The sequence below is a fragment of the Molothrus ater genome, chromosome 5 (genome assembly GCF_012460135.2).
Source record: "Molothrus ater isolate BHLD 08-10-18 breed brown headed cowbird chromosome 5, BPBGC_Mater_1.1, whole genome shotgun sequence".
NCBI lineage: Eukaryota > Metazoa > Chordata > Aves > Passeriformes > Icteridae > Molothrus > Molothrus ater.
In genome coordinates this window covers 29,605,400-29,618,417 of record NC_050482.2, presented here as the reverse complement: position 1 = coordinate 29,618,417, position 13,018 = coordinate 29,605,400, and the positions used below count along the sequence as shown (strand labels likewise).

The 13,018-nt window shown below is 37.7% G+C and overlaps 1 protein-coding gene across 2 annotated transcripts; it reads right to left on the bottom strand.

Annotated features, from left to right (window-relative positions):
• IRAK4 (interleukin 1 receptor associated kinase 4) lies at positions 1-13,016 on the bottom strand. Of its 2 annotated transcripts, XM_036401022.2 has the most exons (12): positions 12,778-13,016; positions 12,333-12,502; positions 11,144-11,289; positions 10,626-10,823; positions 9,729-9,889; positions 8,992-9,056; positions 8,632-8,746; positions 6,483-6,592; positions 3,418-3,601; positions 2,558-2,620; positions 1,735-1,893; positions 1-1,627 (listed from the first exon to the last, which is right to left on the bottom strand). In XM_036401022.2, the coding sequence occupies exons 2-12, from the start codon at positions 12,491-12,493 to the stop codon at positions 1,595-1,597; spliced, it is 1,395 nt and encodes a 464-aa protein (XP_036256915.2). In that variant the 5' UTR covers positions 12,494-12,502; positions 12,778-13,016; the 3' UTR covers positions 1-1,594. The 2 variants fall into 2 exon arrangements, with proteins under 2 accessions (XP_036256915.2, XP_036256916.1); XM_036401023.1 differs by lacking the exons at positions 1-1,627; positions 12,778-13,016 and adding an exon at positions 12,617-12,715 and having other exon boundaries at positions 1,635-1,893.
• Between the last annotated feature and the right edge of the window lie 2 nt (positions 13,017-13,018).

Here is a 13,018-nt window from a genome sequence, read left to right as displayed (position 1 = left end):
AATGGCTTCAGCAGATTTTATTCTAATTTAGCTTTATAGCAGCTTTCTTCTACAGGTTCAGAGCTGTACAGTTTTTTTTCCATGCAGTGAGGTTACCATAATGTTATTAACAGAAATGCAAGCAAATGATGATTATTTTCAAGGCTCAAAGTTTTAACAGTAGAAAGAAGTAATAATGCAGCAGGTTTTTCTTTGTTAAATATGTTTCTATGTTTCTAAGTTTTTTACAATTTATACTCAAAAAATCTAGAAGCCATTAGGTAGATCCTTTATTCTAAATTAAGCTAGCAGCTTGAAAAGGCAATACAAACTGAATAAATAGCCAGAAATCAAATTATATCATTGCATTGAAATCACATGCTTCCTACATATATATTCCTGAATGAAGTCACACATAATCACAGAATTTCAAATTTAACCGTAGGCCAGACTGTGTTCTTATTCCTAAGCTATTAACAAAGTTCACGAGGTGCAAAATTAGTTTATATGAAAATAACATCTTTCATTTACAATGGTAATATGCTCATACTTAGTCTAAAGTATCTGGAATCTTACTAGTCACTTTCATTCCATTTTTAGTCTGCTTTGATCTGTCAATGTTTCTATTTTTAAAAGCTTTCCATTTATACTTTCAGAAGTGTATTTTTGTATTTAGTTAATATACATACATATATATATATATATATTAAAAATAGCTTAATTATTTGACTAAGTAAAATGCAGAATTGGTCTTCACATCATCATTCTGACCCCTTTAAGAAAAGGAACCATCTCTATTTATAATCCATATGAAGTCTTCTCCTAAAGTACTAAAAATATTCAATCCTCCTAAAATAGTCAAAGTAGCTAAGAGTCTTCCTGTGAATAAAAATTAAATGGTTTGTCATCACAGAGTTCACTGTAAGAAAGCATTTGCAAGTGTAAATGCATCTGCACAGCAAGATAACTATTTTGCTTTGGAATCCTTGAAATGAAAAAACAACCTAGAAAATGTCTTGCAGCCTTTATTTGACTAGAACTAACACCAAGAAGACTTTTTGATAATAATCACATTCACTAACAGTACCAGACCATTCACTCTAATATGAACTCTTAAGCTAAAATATTAAGTAGAAGCTTGTTTAAATTGGGAAATTGTCATTTCTCAAAAAGACAACATTAAATACCACTATAGCTATTAAATGATTTTGTCTTCAATAGACAAAGGCCTAGTACACCTGATCAAGAAAGCAATTTGCAGAAAAAATATTCTGCCCAGTTACAGTCATATTCCTTTGCAGCAGACATACTAAATATTTGGAAATAAAAAGATTCAAATAGATTGTAATATGGAAATGCATTTAAAAAGCTGCAGGAGAAGATGATGTACCAGCACTGCAATTTGTTAATACAAGAAAGAGTTTTCCCATGTTAAAGGCCCAGTAGTGACCAAGGAAATGTGGAAGAGCTGCTGACAGGCTAACAGCTCACCTTACATGTGACCAGAAAGTTCTGGAAAGCAGAATCACTGATAATGTTGCACTAAATACAGATTAAATGTTTGATACTGGTGTCTCCATTACAGAAACACTGGTGTATCAGAAGAAACACATTATCAAGCTTTTATCTCTTGGAGCTGCTGTTGGACCTGGAAGAGAATAGACAGAAATATAATTAACTGATAGTGTGACCATATGCAGGGGAAACACACACACACTCACCCAAAATAAGCCTTTTTTTTGAAAGACTACATACCATCTTAATGTCTGGCCTTCTGTTTTTTTTGTCATTCAGACACCGATCAGCAATTGAATACATTTTATGAATTGAAGGTACATCCCAGTCACTCATCTTTTCATCAACATAATCCTCAATAGTTGCTTCCTCATCCTCAATTTCATCTTTTATATTTAACTACAAGAGAATTTGAACCAACAAGCAGATAACATTGTAAGTATCTGAACAGAATGTGAGACTATAAATAAACTATAGATTTTTATTAATTTATTATTTTTATTCTATATCATTTTAATTACAACATCATAAAGCAAATTTCTTTAAGCCATATCATACAGATTTAACTGTCTCCCACTTCAAGGCTCAGTTTTCTAGTATTGTTTCTTTTGTAAGAGAAGAGGCACAATCAACTAAGTATCCTAATAACCCACAAATATCCAAGCTTCAGCTGGTATAATTTTTTTAATCACTTTTATAAAGCCTCTTCCTGTAAATGAATGTGAGTCTGTAAACTAATCTTCTGTCTCCAGTCTCAGTGACTGCAGTATCTGCTGGAAACTTCTAGTCAGAAATCAAATTTTAAATCTGACTGGTTTAATCCAAAAGCCCTCAGCTCCAACACACTTGAAGTGGGTTATCTGTAATCACACATACTGTTTGAGGAAGCATAAATGAGTAAATAAGAGGCAATGAGTAGAGGCAGATCCTCTGCCTTCCTCTATGGGTCAGTCTGAAATTGCTGACCAACAATTGATTGTCTCAGAATCTCTTAACTGATTATGATTGCATATAAAGTGATCCTGGAGCAGTGGGAGGGAAGGAGAAAACATGAAGAATATACCAGCAACTGTGGCTCCCGGTTTTCATCCACTGGAGGAAGACCTGTTATTATTTCTAGTAAGACCTAGGAGGAAAAAAAATCAGAAGATAAAATAAAGCACAGAATAACCCTTAGCATATATATAATTTGCAAAAAAGAGCATGAACCTCCAGGCTGTCAACAAATACCCTCAGGATTTGTGTTTGTCCAAAGATTTCCTATACAATTCATTGGTTTTGTTCCTATTTTTATTTTCATTAACTGTTAATAGCAGTGTGGCTTACAAATTCAACACAAGTTATTCTCAGCCTACATGGTGCTCCTTCACAGCAAGACTGAAGGATTTCCACACTATTCAGACATAGTGTTGGGCCCACCTTCCCATGAAACGAAATGCTGGGAAGGAAGTGGTCAATAGTGGGTAGGGTCTTGGATCTATCCAGAACAAATTAAATTTTCTTCCAAATATTAAGCTCATGTCTTTTTGTACTCAGCTCTAAGGCAAATTCAACATGGACATTGTATTTTTGGTGTTGACTATAGTAAGACACAATAATTTTGGAACATTTTCTTAAATTTTCTTTTTCAGCCTGAGTTACTCTTTTGTGCAACACCATGCAAGGAAAAACCATGTTCCACACTACTTCAAACCACATTTAGCTAGAACCTGGAATATTATTTTAATCTGGTCTTTCACATAGCAAATCAACATATTCAAATGATTTTAACACAAAGTTTAGAAACACTATCTTAAGAAAATATCTATTGGGAAAAAGAAAAATTATAGACCAGAGTAATCATTTCATTTCAGATACTCTTGATTTTGTGTGCTTTTATCATTTACAACAGAAGTCATATACTGCTCCCCACATTCTACTTACTACTCCAAAACTGAAGATATCAGATTTAGGTGTTATCTCTCCTCGCAGAGCTTCAGGGGCCATATAGGCTGCTGTTCCAACAATTCTTTCAGTCATGATTGTCTGTGTGAATGTTACAGATGCTCTTGCAAGGCCAAAGTCAGAAATTTTGGGCACATATGTATCAGTTAATAAGATATTTGCACTGGTGGAGCGGAGAGGTATGGGAAGAAACAAAAAAGAAAAGAGAATTTTCCAAACAGTACAGTAAATAGGTTTTCTGACAGACTAATAATTCTTTAGTAACCAAATGTAAACTGCTATTTTGACTATCTTGAAAGCTAAGATATTTACACATTATTCATAAAACAAGTTATGTAAATTTAGTTTTGCTGGAAATTGTTAAATTTCAAAATTCATTCTTCTAAATAAATGAAGAACTGACTGCAAGATCCATCTATGTTTTTTCTTGTGTGTGCATGCATAAAAAAAAAAGGCAAAACAACAAAACACAAGGAGAAAAAAATTAGATGCTCCCCCTACCCCTAGAAAACCTTAGAAATACAAAACTTTCTTTTAACAGACCAATTATGTTACATTTATGGTTTGGCTTTAAGAGAGACAATAGAGAATAATTAGCTCTGATCAACTTCTCCTGGATCACAGTTTAATTCTTACAGTCTAAATCTCTGCTCAGAACTAACAAAAGCAGGTTTTTTATAGCTATTATCTAATACCAAGTCAACCATGACAAAGTCATGTGCCAAATGAATAATACTCTTATTCTTGTCTTGAAAGAAAACCAGAAAACTTATTACTGCTAGAATATTCTATGTGCCATGTTTTCACTTGACCTCTAGCTTTTCCTTTCCGTAAAAAAAGGCAACCCTGACAAATGAGGCTCATCTCAAAGTCCTCAAAGCTTTCATAAAATACTCAGTGAGAAGAATTACAGCAGAAATCTACTGGGTTTTAAACTTGTACCACTTAAAACCATTTAAAATAGCTTGATTTAATACTTATGAAATCCTCATTTTCTGATCCCTTTAATGGAACTGTAAGAAATCCACAATGCCTGATATAACATATAATACTTCCTGTAAAGTTATACTGCTAACTTCCCCTTCTTGTTCACCCAACCTGAACAAAATTAACACAGCTGTAAGTTACAATGGATCACTTGATGTTAGAGCTGCTGTAAATAATGACCACTACAAAAGGCTAGACACTTGTCAAGGTATCATCCACCAAGAGAACAAGATCACAACTTCATAAATCTCAGCTTCTTATCAACTTGAATCCAGTCCAAAGAGTGGTCATTTTTTTATGTACACCACAAAAAGCACAATAAATGCACGTTTTACTGCAACTTTCAAGCTTCAAAAGAGAACGGAACTATTTCCTGGGCATAACCAATCCTAAAAACTATGAACAACTGTATGAATCCCATTAAATCTTGTCCCCTCTAGCCTAGAGAAGCTGTTCGAATGCCTGTGTGTTTATGAATGGTCTACATATCACAGCAAAATGAAGACTGAAGTAATCTTAGATGTCTCTTCATCTAAATGTTATCTGGGAGTGGCAGCACTATTAATAGTACCAATCAAATGTATTGAACTACTCACACAAGTTGCAAAATGTTATTCAAACAAAAAAAACCCCAAACCCAATTCTCCAATATGATCAACTCACAGCAGTTAGAAGGGCAGAGGCAGCGTAAGGTAAAAAAGTGCATCCCTTGCAGTCATTACACTTCTCCAGAGGCTTAAGCAGGGAAGAAAGAAGAAACAAAGTGTCAAAGCAGCAAGCACATACATGAGACAGCTGAAGCAAATGCTTGTTCCCCCCAAGCTGAAAGGTCACAAAACTGAATTTGCCTGTATTTAGCAGAGTTGCCAGAAGCCAGAAAGCTACTGAAACATTCATCTGTAACACACAGTCAGTCGTTCCTTCCTAACCATCAGAAAGAGTAAGGCATCTGGGGCTTCTCTTCAAAGATTTGGGCCTCTTTTTTAAGAATACCAACATAGTAAACTGTAGCAGCAACAAAACAACAACAAAAATACCAGAAAAAGCCAAACTCTACAACAAAACCCCTACCTATTCTGAGTTCTGATATCCATAGGCAAAAACTCTGGTATAACAAACAATGACCATTCATTATCATTGAAGAACCCTGAACTTCATGAACCTGACTGAAGTAATATTACTGTATTCATAAAAATAGGGGTAAATCAAAGGAGACACTCTGAAGAAGTGTTCTACAAAAAGGAAAAAAAAAAAGATGTGTTTTTATCTGAAAAATTCCTTATTTAAAAATTAATTTTCTTCAACAGTAGCTTCACTAGAAGCAGTTAAAGAACAGAACTTTGTGTGTTCTCATGGCACTCAAATACTATTTGAAAGTAACAGATACAATTTAAAGTACAAATTACAATTTACATATTATAACACAATTACAATTACAATGCAAAACCTCATGGCTGGAAAGCTGTCCAGCAGCTAAGGGAGCTGGCAGAAAAGGAGCCTGAGGGAAGACCTTATTGCACCATACAATTAACTGTCTGAAAAGAGGCTGGAGCCAGGTGGGGTCAGTCTCCTTTCCCAAGCAGCAAGCAATAGCACAAGAGGAAATGGCCTCAATTTGTGCCACAGGAGGTTTAAATTAGCTGTAAGGAAAAATTTGTTCACCAAGTGAAGCAGTGAAAGAGGCTGCCCAGGAGAGTGGTGGAGTCACCAGCCCTGGATATTCAAAAGACATCTAGATGCAGGCACCTGGGGACATGGTTTGGCAGTGGACATGGCAGTGCTGGGTTAACAGCTGGACTTGATAATCTTAAAGGTATTTTCCACCCTAAGCAATCCTATGCTTCTAGCCCCATAATTATCTTTAGAAATCTGTACTAGTCATGTCCTTGTGGCACAGACAAGATTGTGGAGATGGATGTCACTTGCAGAAGATTGTGCCCTTGACTGAAGTAATGCTTTTTGCAGTTTGTTCTCTCTAAAATTACTTCAACAGGGGAAAGATGAAAAAGAAAAATGAAAATGTGAAAATGCAGCCAGCAATAGTCTGCAGGTTTTACCTTTTAATATCTCTGTGAATGTGATTATTTTCATGCAAAAAGTTGATGCCATTTGCTGTACCTTGAACAATTTTACACCTCATATTCCAAGGAATTGGTGGAGTTTCATCCTTGATTAAGAAGAGAGAAAGGCAAGTAAAAATCTGAAAATATATATATACACTCACGTAAACCAAAACAAACATACAAAACCCCCACAACCCAAAAGCAACTTCTTGCTATGTTTTGTTGTTTTCAAGTAGATGATTAAAAACACTACCAGCATACATTTCTTAATTGACTTGGGCAGAAATACATACCTTTGTCACATTACATTTTTTTTCCTGCATTTTGCCTTAGATTAAGTTGTCAGTTGCACAAAATGTTCCTGGTTAATGCTTGATTCTGACTCTCCAAGGCCAGCTGCTCTGCAAAGACCTATCTGTATCTACTGCAACTCCCACTTTGTACTGGCACTGATACCAGAGCCTTCAACCCAAAGCAAATAATTCAAATCAATCCACTGTTTTTTACTAACAACAAGAAGCCAATCTACCAGGATTTTTGGATTTTTTGAGAGTAAAGCTTTATTCATGCTACTAATTAAACCTCAGAAGTAAGGACATCTACATTTAAAAACCAGTAATCAAAAATGTTGTCAGTGGCCAAGGGAAGTGGATTACAGTATCTCCCCATTCTACCACCTCCCTTGCCTGCTCAACATCCAGACACAAAGATGACACAAGCAAGAGTCCATGCATCAAACATATCCAGTGAAGTCACAAAATTAAATTATCAGCAAGTACAGATGTTCAAGTAAATATATTATTCACCTCTCTGATCTTATTAGAAAAAGATTCTTTCTGATTTATAGATTCTGATTTAGAGTCCTTGATTTATGACATAAATTTGTCCTCTTGTAAAGGAAGAGACCTTTATTTCTCCTTTAGCTTTCAATTACCCCGTCTTTAAAGCTCCGCTGATGATAACAGCTAGTTACACTGATGACTGATGACCATTTTCATATACATCCTTGTTAAGCACTGCTCATTTCTACAGATAAACTTCCACTGTCCTTAGGTAAGACTCAGTCTCTCTTCTGCACTGATTCAATTTAAAAAAAAATTGCACCTGTAGCAGTGTATGCAAGCAAATAAATGTAAATTGACACAGCATTGCTAACAGGACTAGTTCTTTGCTCAAGCACTGCTATTCATTCTCATCATAGCACCACTTTTTTCCCCACTGGAGCAGAAGTATTTGTGCAGCCCTACAAAGGAAATGTCTCCAGATGAAAATTAAATATTTTTTCATCCAAGTATTATTTTATCAGCCTGATCAGTTCCCTAATCCAAATCTTTCTCCAACTAACAAATGCTTGAACCAGTACAACCAGATTATCAGTGCAGAAAAAAAAGCAAGCCCAAGATCTTAGGTCTGAGGATATGAGTGGTTGAAGTAGCACCAATGTAAAATGTTCACCAGATTACAACCTCAGAAGCTGCAATTGCTTAGTATTAAGCAGATTTTTTTAACTCCTTCAACAAATTAACACAGACACTAATCTACTACCTTAAGTCTGGCTTACTATTGGACTGTGTGTCCTTGATAAACAGAGTTGCCTCACCAAACCAAAGCAACTTGTTATTTACTTAAGGCCAAGGCTAGAACATACACCATTTGATTAAATCACAAGCATTTATACAAAATAATAGTTTTTTAAATTGAAATTTACATTTACTTACGTACTTCAGAAAGAGATAAGCAGACTGTGAGCGCTGTATTATAACCACTACCACAAGGACAATAAACAAGGTCAGTTTCACAGATTTCACAGAATCTCAGGAACCAGCAGAGAACATACCAACATAAGAACTGGGAACAAGACTGCAGCACCCTCTGCACTGCCTCACACAGGCACAGTCAGTGCAAGCTTCTGTGATGCTTCAGATATCAGTACATGACATTGCACTGACAGCCTGATTTGACTTTAATCTATCTAAAATGTTTCTCTAAAATCTTATTGGAAGAATCTTGTTATTAGAACACAAGAAGAAGGTAGTAAAACATGATTTGGCCATCACAGTTCAGTTCCATTTGAAAGACATTCCACAGATTCCTGTACTTCAGCAAAGTAAGGCAATTAGAAGCTAGAAAAGATTTCACTTACCAGACAAGCAAGTCTGTCAAGCAATGAACCGTTGGGCATGTATTCATACACCAGACATGGCTGAGCACCATCACTTGAGAAACCAAGTAATTCTACTAAATTTTCATGCTGACACCTATGGCAAAAAAGAAAAAATATCCATTCACATGAGCTCTGAAAGACTCAACATCTGAGGAAAAGACAAGGCAGAGGGAACTTGATTCCCAATGACTTGTTTCACCTCTACTGCACAAAGCCAGGTTTGTGTGGTGATGTTTTAAAACAAACAAAATGTGATTGTGCTGTATAAGAAACATTTTCAATTAACATTTTCAGTAAATTATGTTATGTTAGACAAAAATTGTATAATGATGTACTCACTTTGCCATTATGTTTATTTCTTGCTCAAACTGCTGTTTTAAGTCCTGAACACTAACATCGACCATCTATAAAAACAAGTATTTGACATTAACATCATTGGTTCATAATAAAATGCACAGCTGTTCATTAAGAAAAACAAAAAAAAGAATTGTATGCTTTCTTAGTTAAATTTTCACAATACACCTTCTACTAAGTTCAAAAATAAGTATTGGAATGTCACTTTAAATTCCTTGGAACACTGTATAACTGGATAAATGGATCCAGTTTCAGCAATCAACAACTTATTCCATTCATTGCAGTTACACCCCAATACTACTTAATTACAAATTCAATATTCACACAAAACAAAACAATGGTTGTGAAGACTAAAATTCTGTGACAATTTAGCTTGTGAATCTCAGCGTTGTAATCTGAAATGGAAACCTCCTTAGGACCCCTTCTCTTCTGGCACTTCTTGAGGGTGAGGGGAAAACAACTGGGGAAACACTCTGCTCTTCCCAACAACTCGCTTAGCCCCTCAAAGGAGAGCTACAGAGAAGGCAAGAATTAGCTCTTGTGACTGTGCTGACTTGCAACACTGATGGGACTAAGGATAAGTTTCTTAAGCCAACTAATGCGTAGGACAGTGACAACTTTTGGAAATCTATCATTCAATGCTTTTCACAATAAACAAGATAAACAAGTTCATTTGATAAAGTACACAGTCATTAAAATGAAAAATCCCCAGGACAACTCACAGCAATGAGCTTCTTGACAGCCACGTTTTTGCCATTGATGTAGCCTTTGAACACAATGCCAAAGCCACCTTCTCCCAGTTTATTACCTCCAGCTGATTCTGGTCGCACATCAAAATTATTTGTAATGCTTTCCAAGTCATGAAATAAAAAATTCTGGAAAGCTGAAAGACATTGACATTTAGCATAAAACTGTGTTTTCACTTAAGGAACAAGGTTTTCTGTTTCAGGTCTCTTAAAACAAAAACTTGCTACTGCACAAAACCTGACACAGTGGAGCCCTACCTCCAGCTCTGTGATGAAGATAACAGAAACACAAAAGGAAGACAGATAAACATATACAATTACCTATGCATCATTTTCTTCACAACTAACACTGTAGCACACATCTGATTGAATTTTTGATTCACACTTGCAATACAGGTAGCAGAAATTAAATGTGTAGCAGATCACAGAGAGAGCAACAGTGCCTTATATACAAAAAATACACCAAGGTTACATCATGTTCCTGGCAGCAACCCAAAAGTGAACCTTTAGGAAACAACAGACCAACCACACACTTTCCTAAAATGCCTTCTTCAGTCATCTTTTCTGCAGCATTCTTAGTAATTTCTGACATACAAAATCTAGTTTCAAAGCATGAGATGCTGAACAGTCTATAAAATAAGTATTGGAAAAGCACAACAGGATTATGTGTGGCAAAAAAGAAATTGCAATTTAATCAACAGTTAAGTTTTTCACTCAAAGTAGGTGATTTATTGGCAAGATGCTGTTTCCCACAAATGCACCATGACAGGAATAGAGTCATCATTCTTATGAACTGCTATGATTTATTTCACATGGGGTGAAGGACAGATCAGCAAAAACACAGCACTGAATTCTACCAAAGTAAATGTCTACCTGTGTTACTGGACTGTGAGCTGCTGTTTTCTTCACTTGAGTAGGAAGAATCTGAATGCTGCTTCTCAGTACTCTGAACTAAAGCAGGCTTTACAGATGCCACCTTTTTTTCTTGTACAGGTAGTTGTTTCTCATGTATAGGCAAGGTTTCCTGTGAAGAAAGAGGTAATGTAACTTCCTGTGGCATCCTTACAGCTTCTGAAAAGGGAATTTAGAAAAAGCGTTAACTACATTAGGAACCAGAGAAAAACTAAGTAATGTTAATGCCAATATTTTTCAAAATTAGGAGGCACATAAATATCACCAGGTTATATTGTGCCACTATGTGTCAACTCCAGCACTCTTATTGAAACTTTAAAATCATACTTTAACTGTTATTACAAATAACAGAAAGTGGAAAATATATTCATTTTTGGTAATTCTAACCTAATCTTTTCTGATTTTCAAGTTAGCATGAAGCTCTTTAGCATCTTAGAAAACTGAGAACACAATACAAAATGTACAAGAATAACAGTTACCTGGAAGCAAAAGGCTTGCTGGTGCTAGGAACTGATTCCTGATCAGCAGATCCACAAGATCAGCAACTGTACAGTTTGTGGTTCCCCAGTCATAAAGCAATTCACACGTGGGGCTCTTTCCCATTTGTACAAATGCCTCAAATTTCCTTAAAAGATAAATATTAAGACCAGTATTAAAAAAAAGACAAAATTACCTCAAGAAGCATAAAGGGAAAGAGATTAAAGGCAAATGACAAAAATAATCCACATTGAAAAAAAAAAATCTGAATGCACTGCAAAAACCCCAGTTTTCTGAAGACACAGCCAAAAAAAAACAAAACACATTTAAAATCAGGGTAAAAGCATGCAAAATATGGGAAAAACTACAGGAAATACACATATACATGGCTTCAGCTGTCTAGGATCCATAATATATTGGCATCTTGGACTAACAGAGAAGAGAATGTCAGCCAGAGACAGAGAGCTAATCAGACCCAGATCAAATGGCAAAAATAATTGTTTTGCATCCCTTTAGCATTCACACTCCACCTTGAATATTTTGAGATGGGCATTAAGAAGCAAATGAGATTGCTTCAGCATTCTGACTGATTTAGTATTATTACTGAAAGAAAAACAAAGATTTAACACTACCATTACTAGAAGAGACTGGAAACCCAAAATTATATATACAGCATGTAAAAATCTCAGTCTTTGAAACAGCTTCAACAAAGATTCAACAAGCCCTTCAAGCAATGAGGTGCTCATAAAATATTGCAAGCATTACTCCTCAAGTAAACTTGTTAGTTTTAGGCCTCGGGCTCCCCACGTTTGTTGGGCATTTTCTTGGAAGCAGTGAATTAGGAGTTACAGTGCAGCTGTCTCTTGGGCACCATAACATCAATGCCTACTAGTCTTTAGGGTACAGAAAGTTATGCAGCCCGTCCTGTATTGCTAAAAATACCTGTGTCTGGAGTTCTAATTAATTCTAATTTCTTTAGTCAATTTTCTGAGGCTTGCTTAAAACCGAGCTGCAGTACAATTAGGAGTAATTACCTTGCGCTCCCTAAGGAAATAGGACTGTAAGACGCAAGTGCCCACCAGCACACGAGGTGCAGCAAGTTATAGTAATGGGCTGGCAAGCGGGATTAACGAGGTACTTGTGGTGAACGGGTAATGCACGAGTTTACGTTACGGGACTTTGGTGTAGGACCTTATGTGCACTTGGCTGTATCTGCTTTCACCGGACGGGTTGGTTATATCCACCGCAAGTTTCTTCCACCCTTCCTGCGGGTCGATGAGCTCCGCCAGCCGCCGCACGAGCCCGTAGCTCAGGCAGCGGACGTGCGTGGAATCCGTCACGGGCTCGCCCATCCTCCGGTCCTGCTGGGACACAGGGTTACCCGTGCGGTTCGCCGGGAAGCGCCCGCCCCCGGCCCCCGCCCACCATTCCCGGCTGCGAGCGCCCTCTGCACCCCGCAGCCCCTCACGCCTCACCGTCGCTAGTCGCCCGCGATCCCCCGGGCCCCGCTGCCCACCGGCCGGTACCGCCGCTTCCCCTCCGCCTGTAGAGCTTCCCCTTTAAGGGGGCGGGGCCCAGCCCCCCGTGCCACTGACGTCACCGGCGCGGTGAGTACACAGCGGAAGAGCTCGCCTACCTGGTCCTCCCATAGGCGGCCGAAGGGGGCCCCGCCCCCTGGCCCAACCCATGTCCGGCGGCGAGGAGGGGGGCTCGTTGTGTTTCCCCCCGGCCCTGGGGAACTTGGTAACGTCCTCGGGCCCCGTTGATTGCAGGAGGGTGAGGAGGAGGAGGCCGTGGCGCCCCCTGGCGGCGGCTTCCGGGGGCGCGCGGCGTGCCCGGCTCTCTGTGTCTGTCTGTGCCTCGCTCCCTGTCCCTGC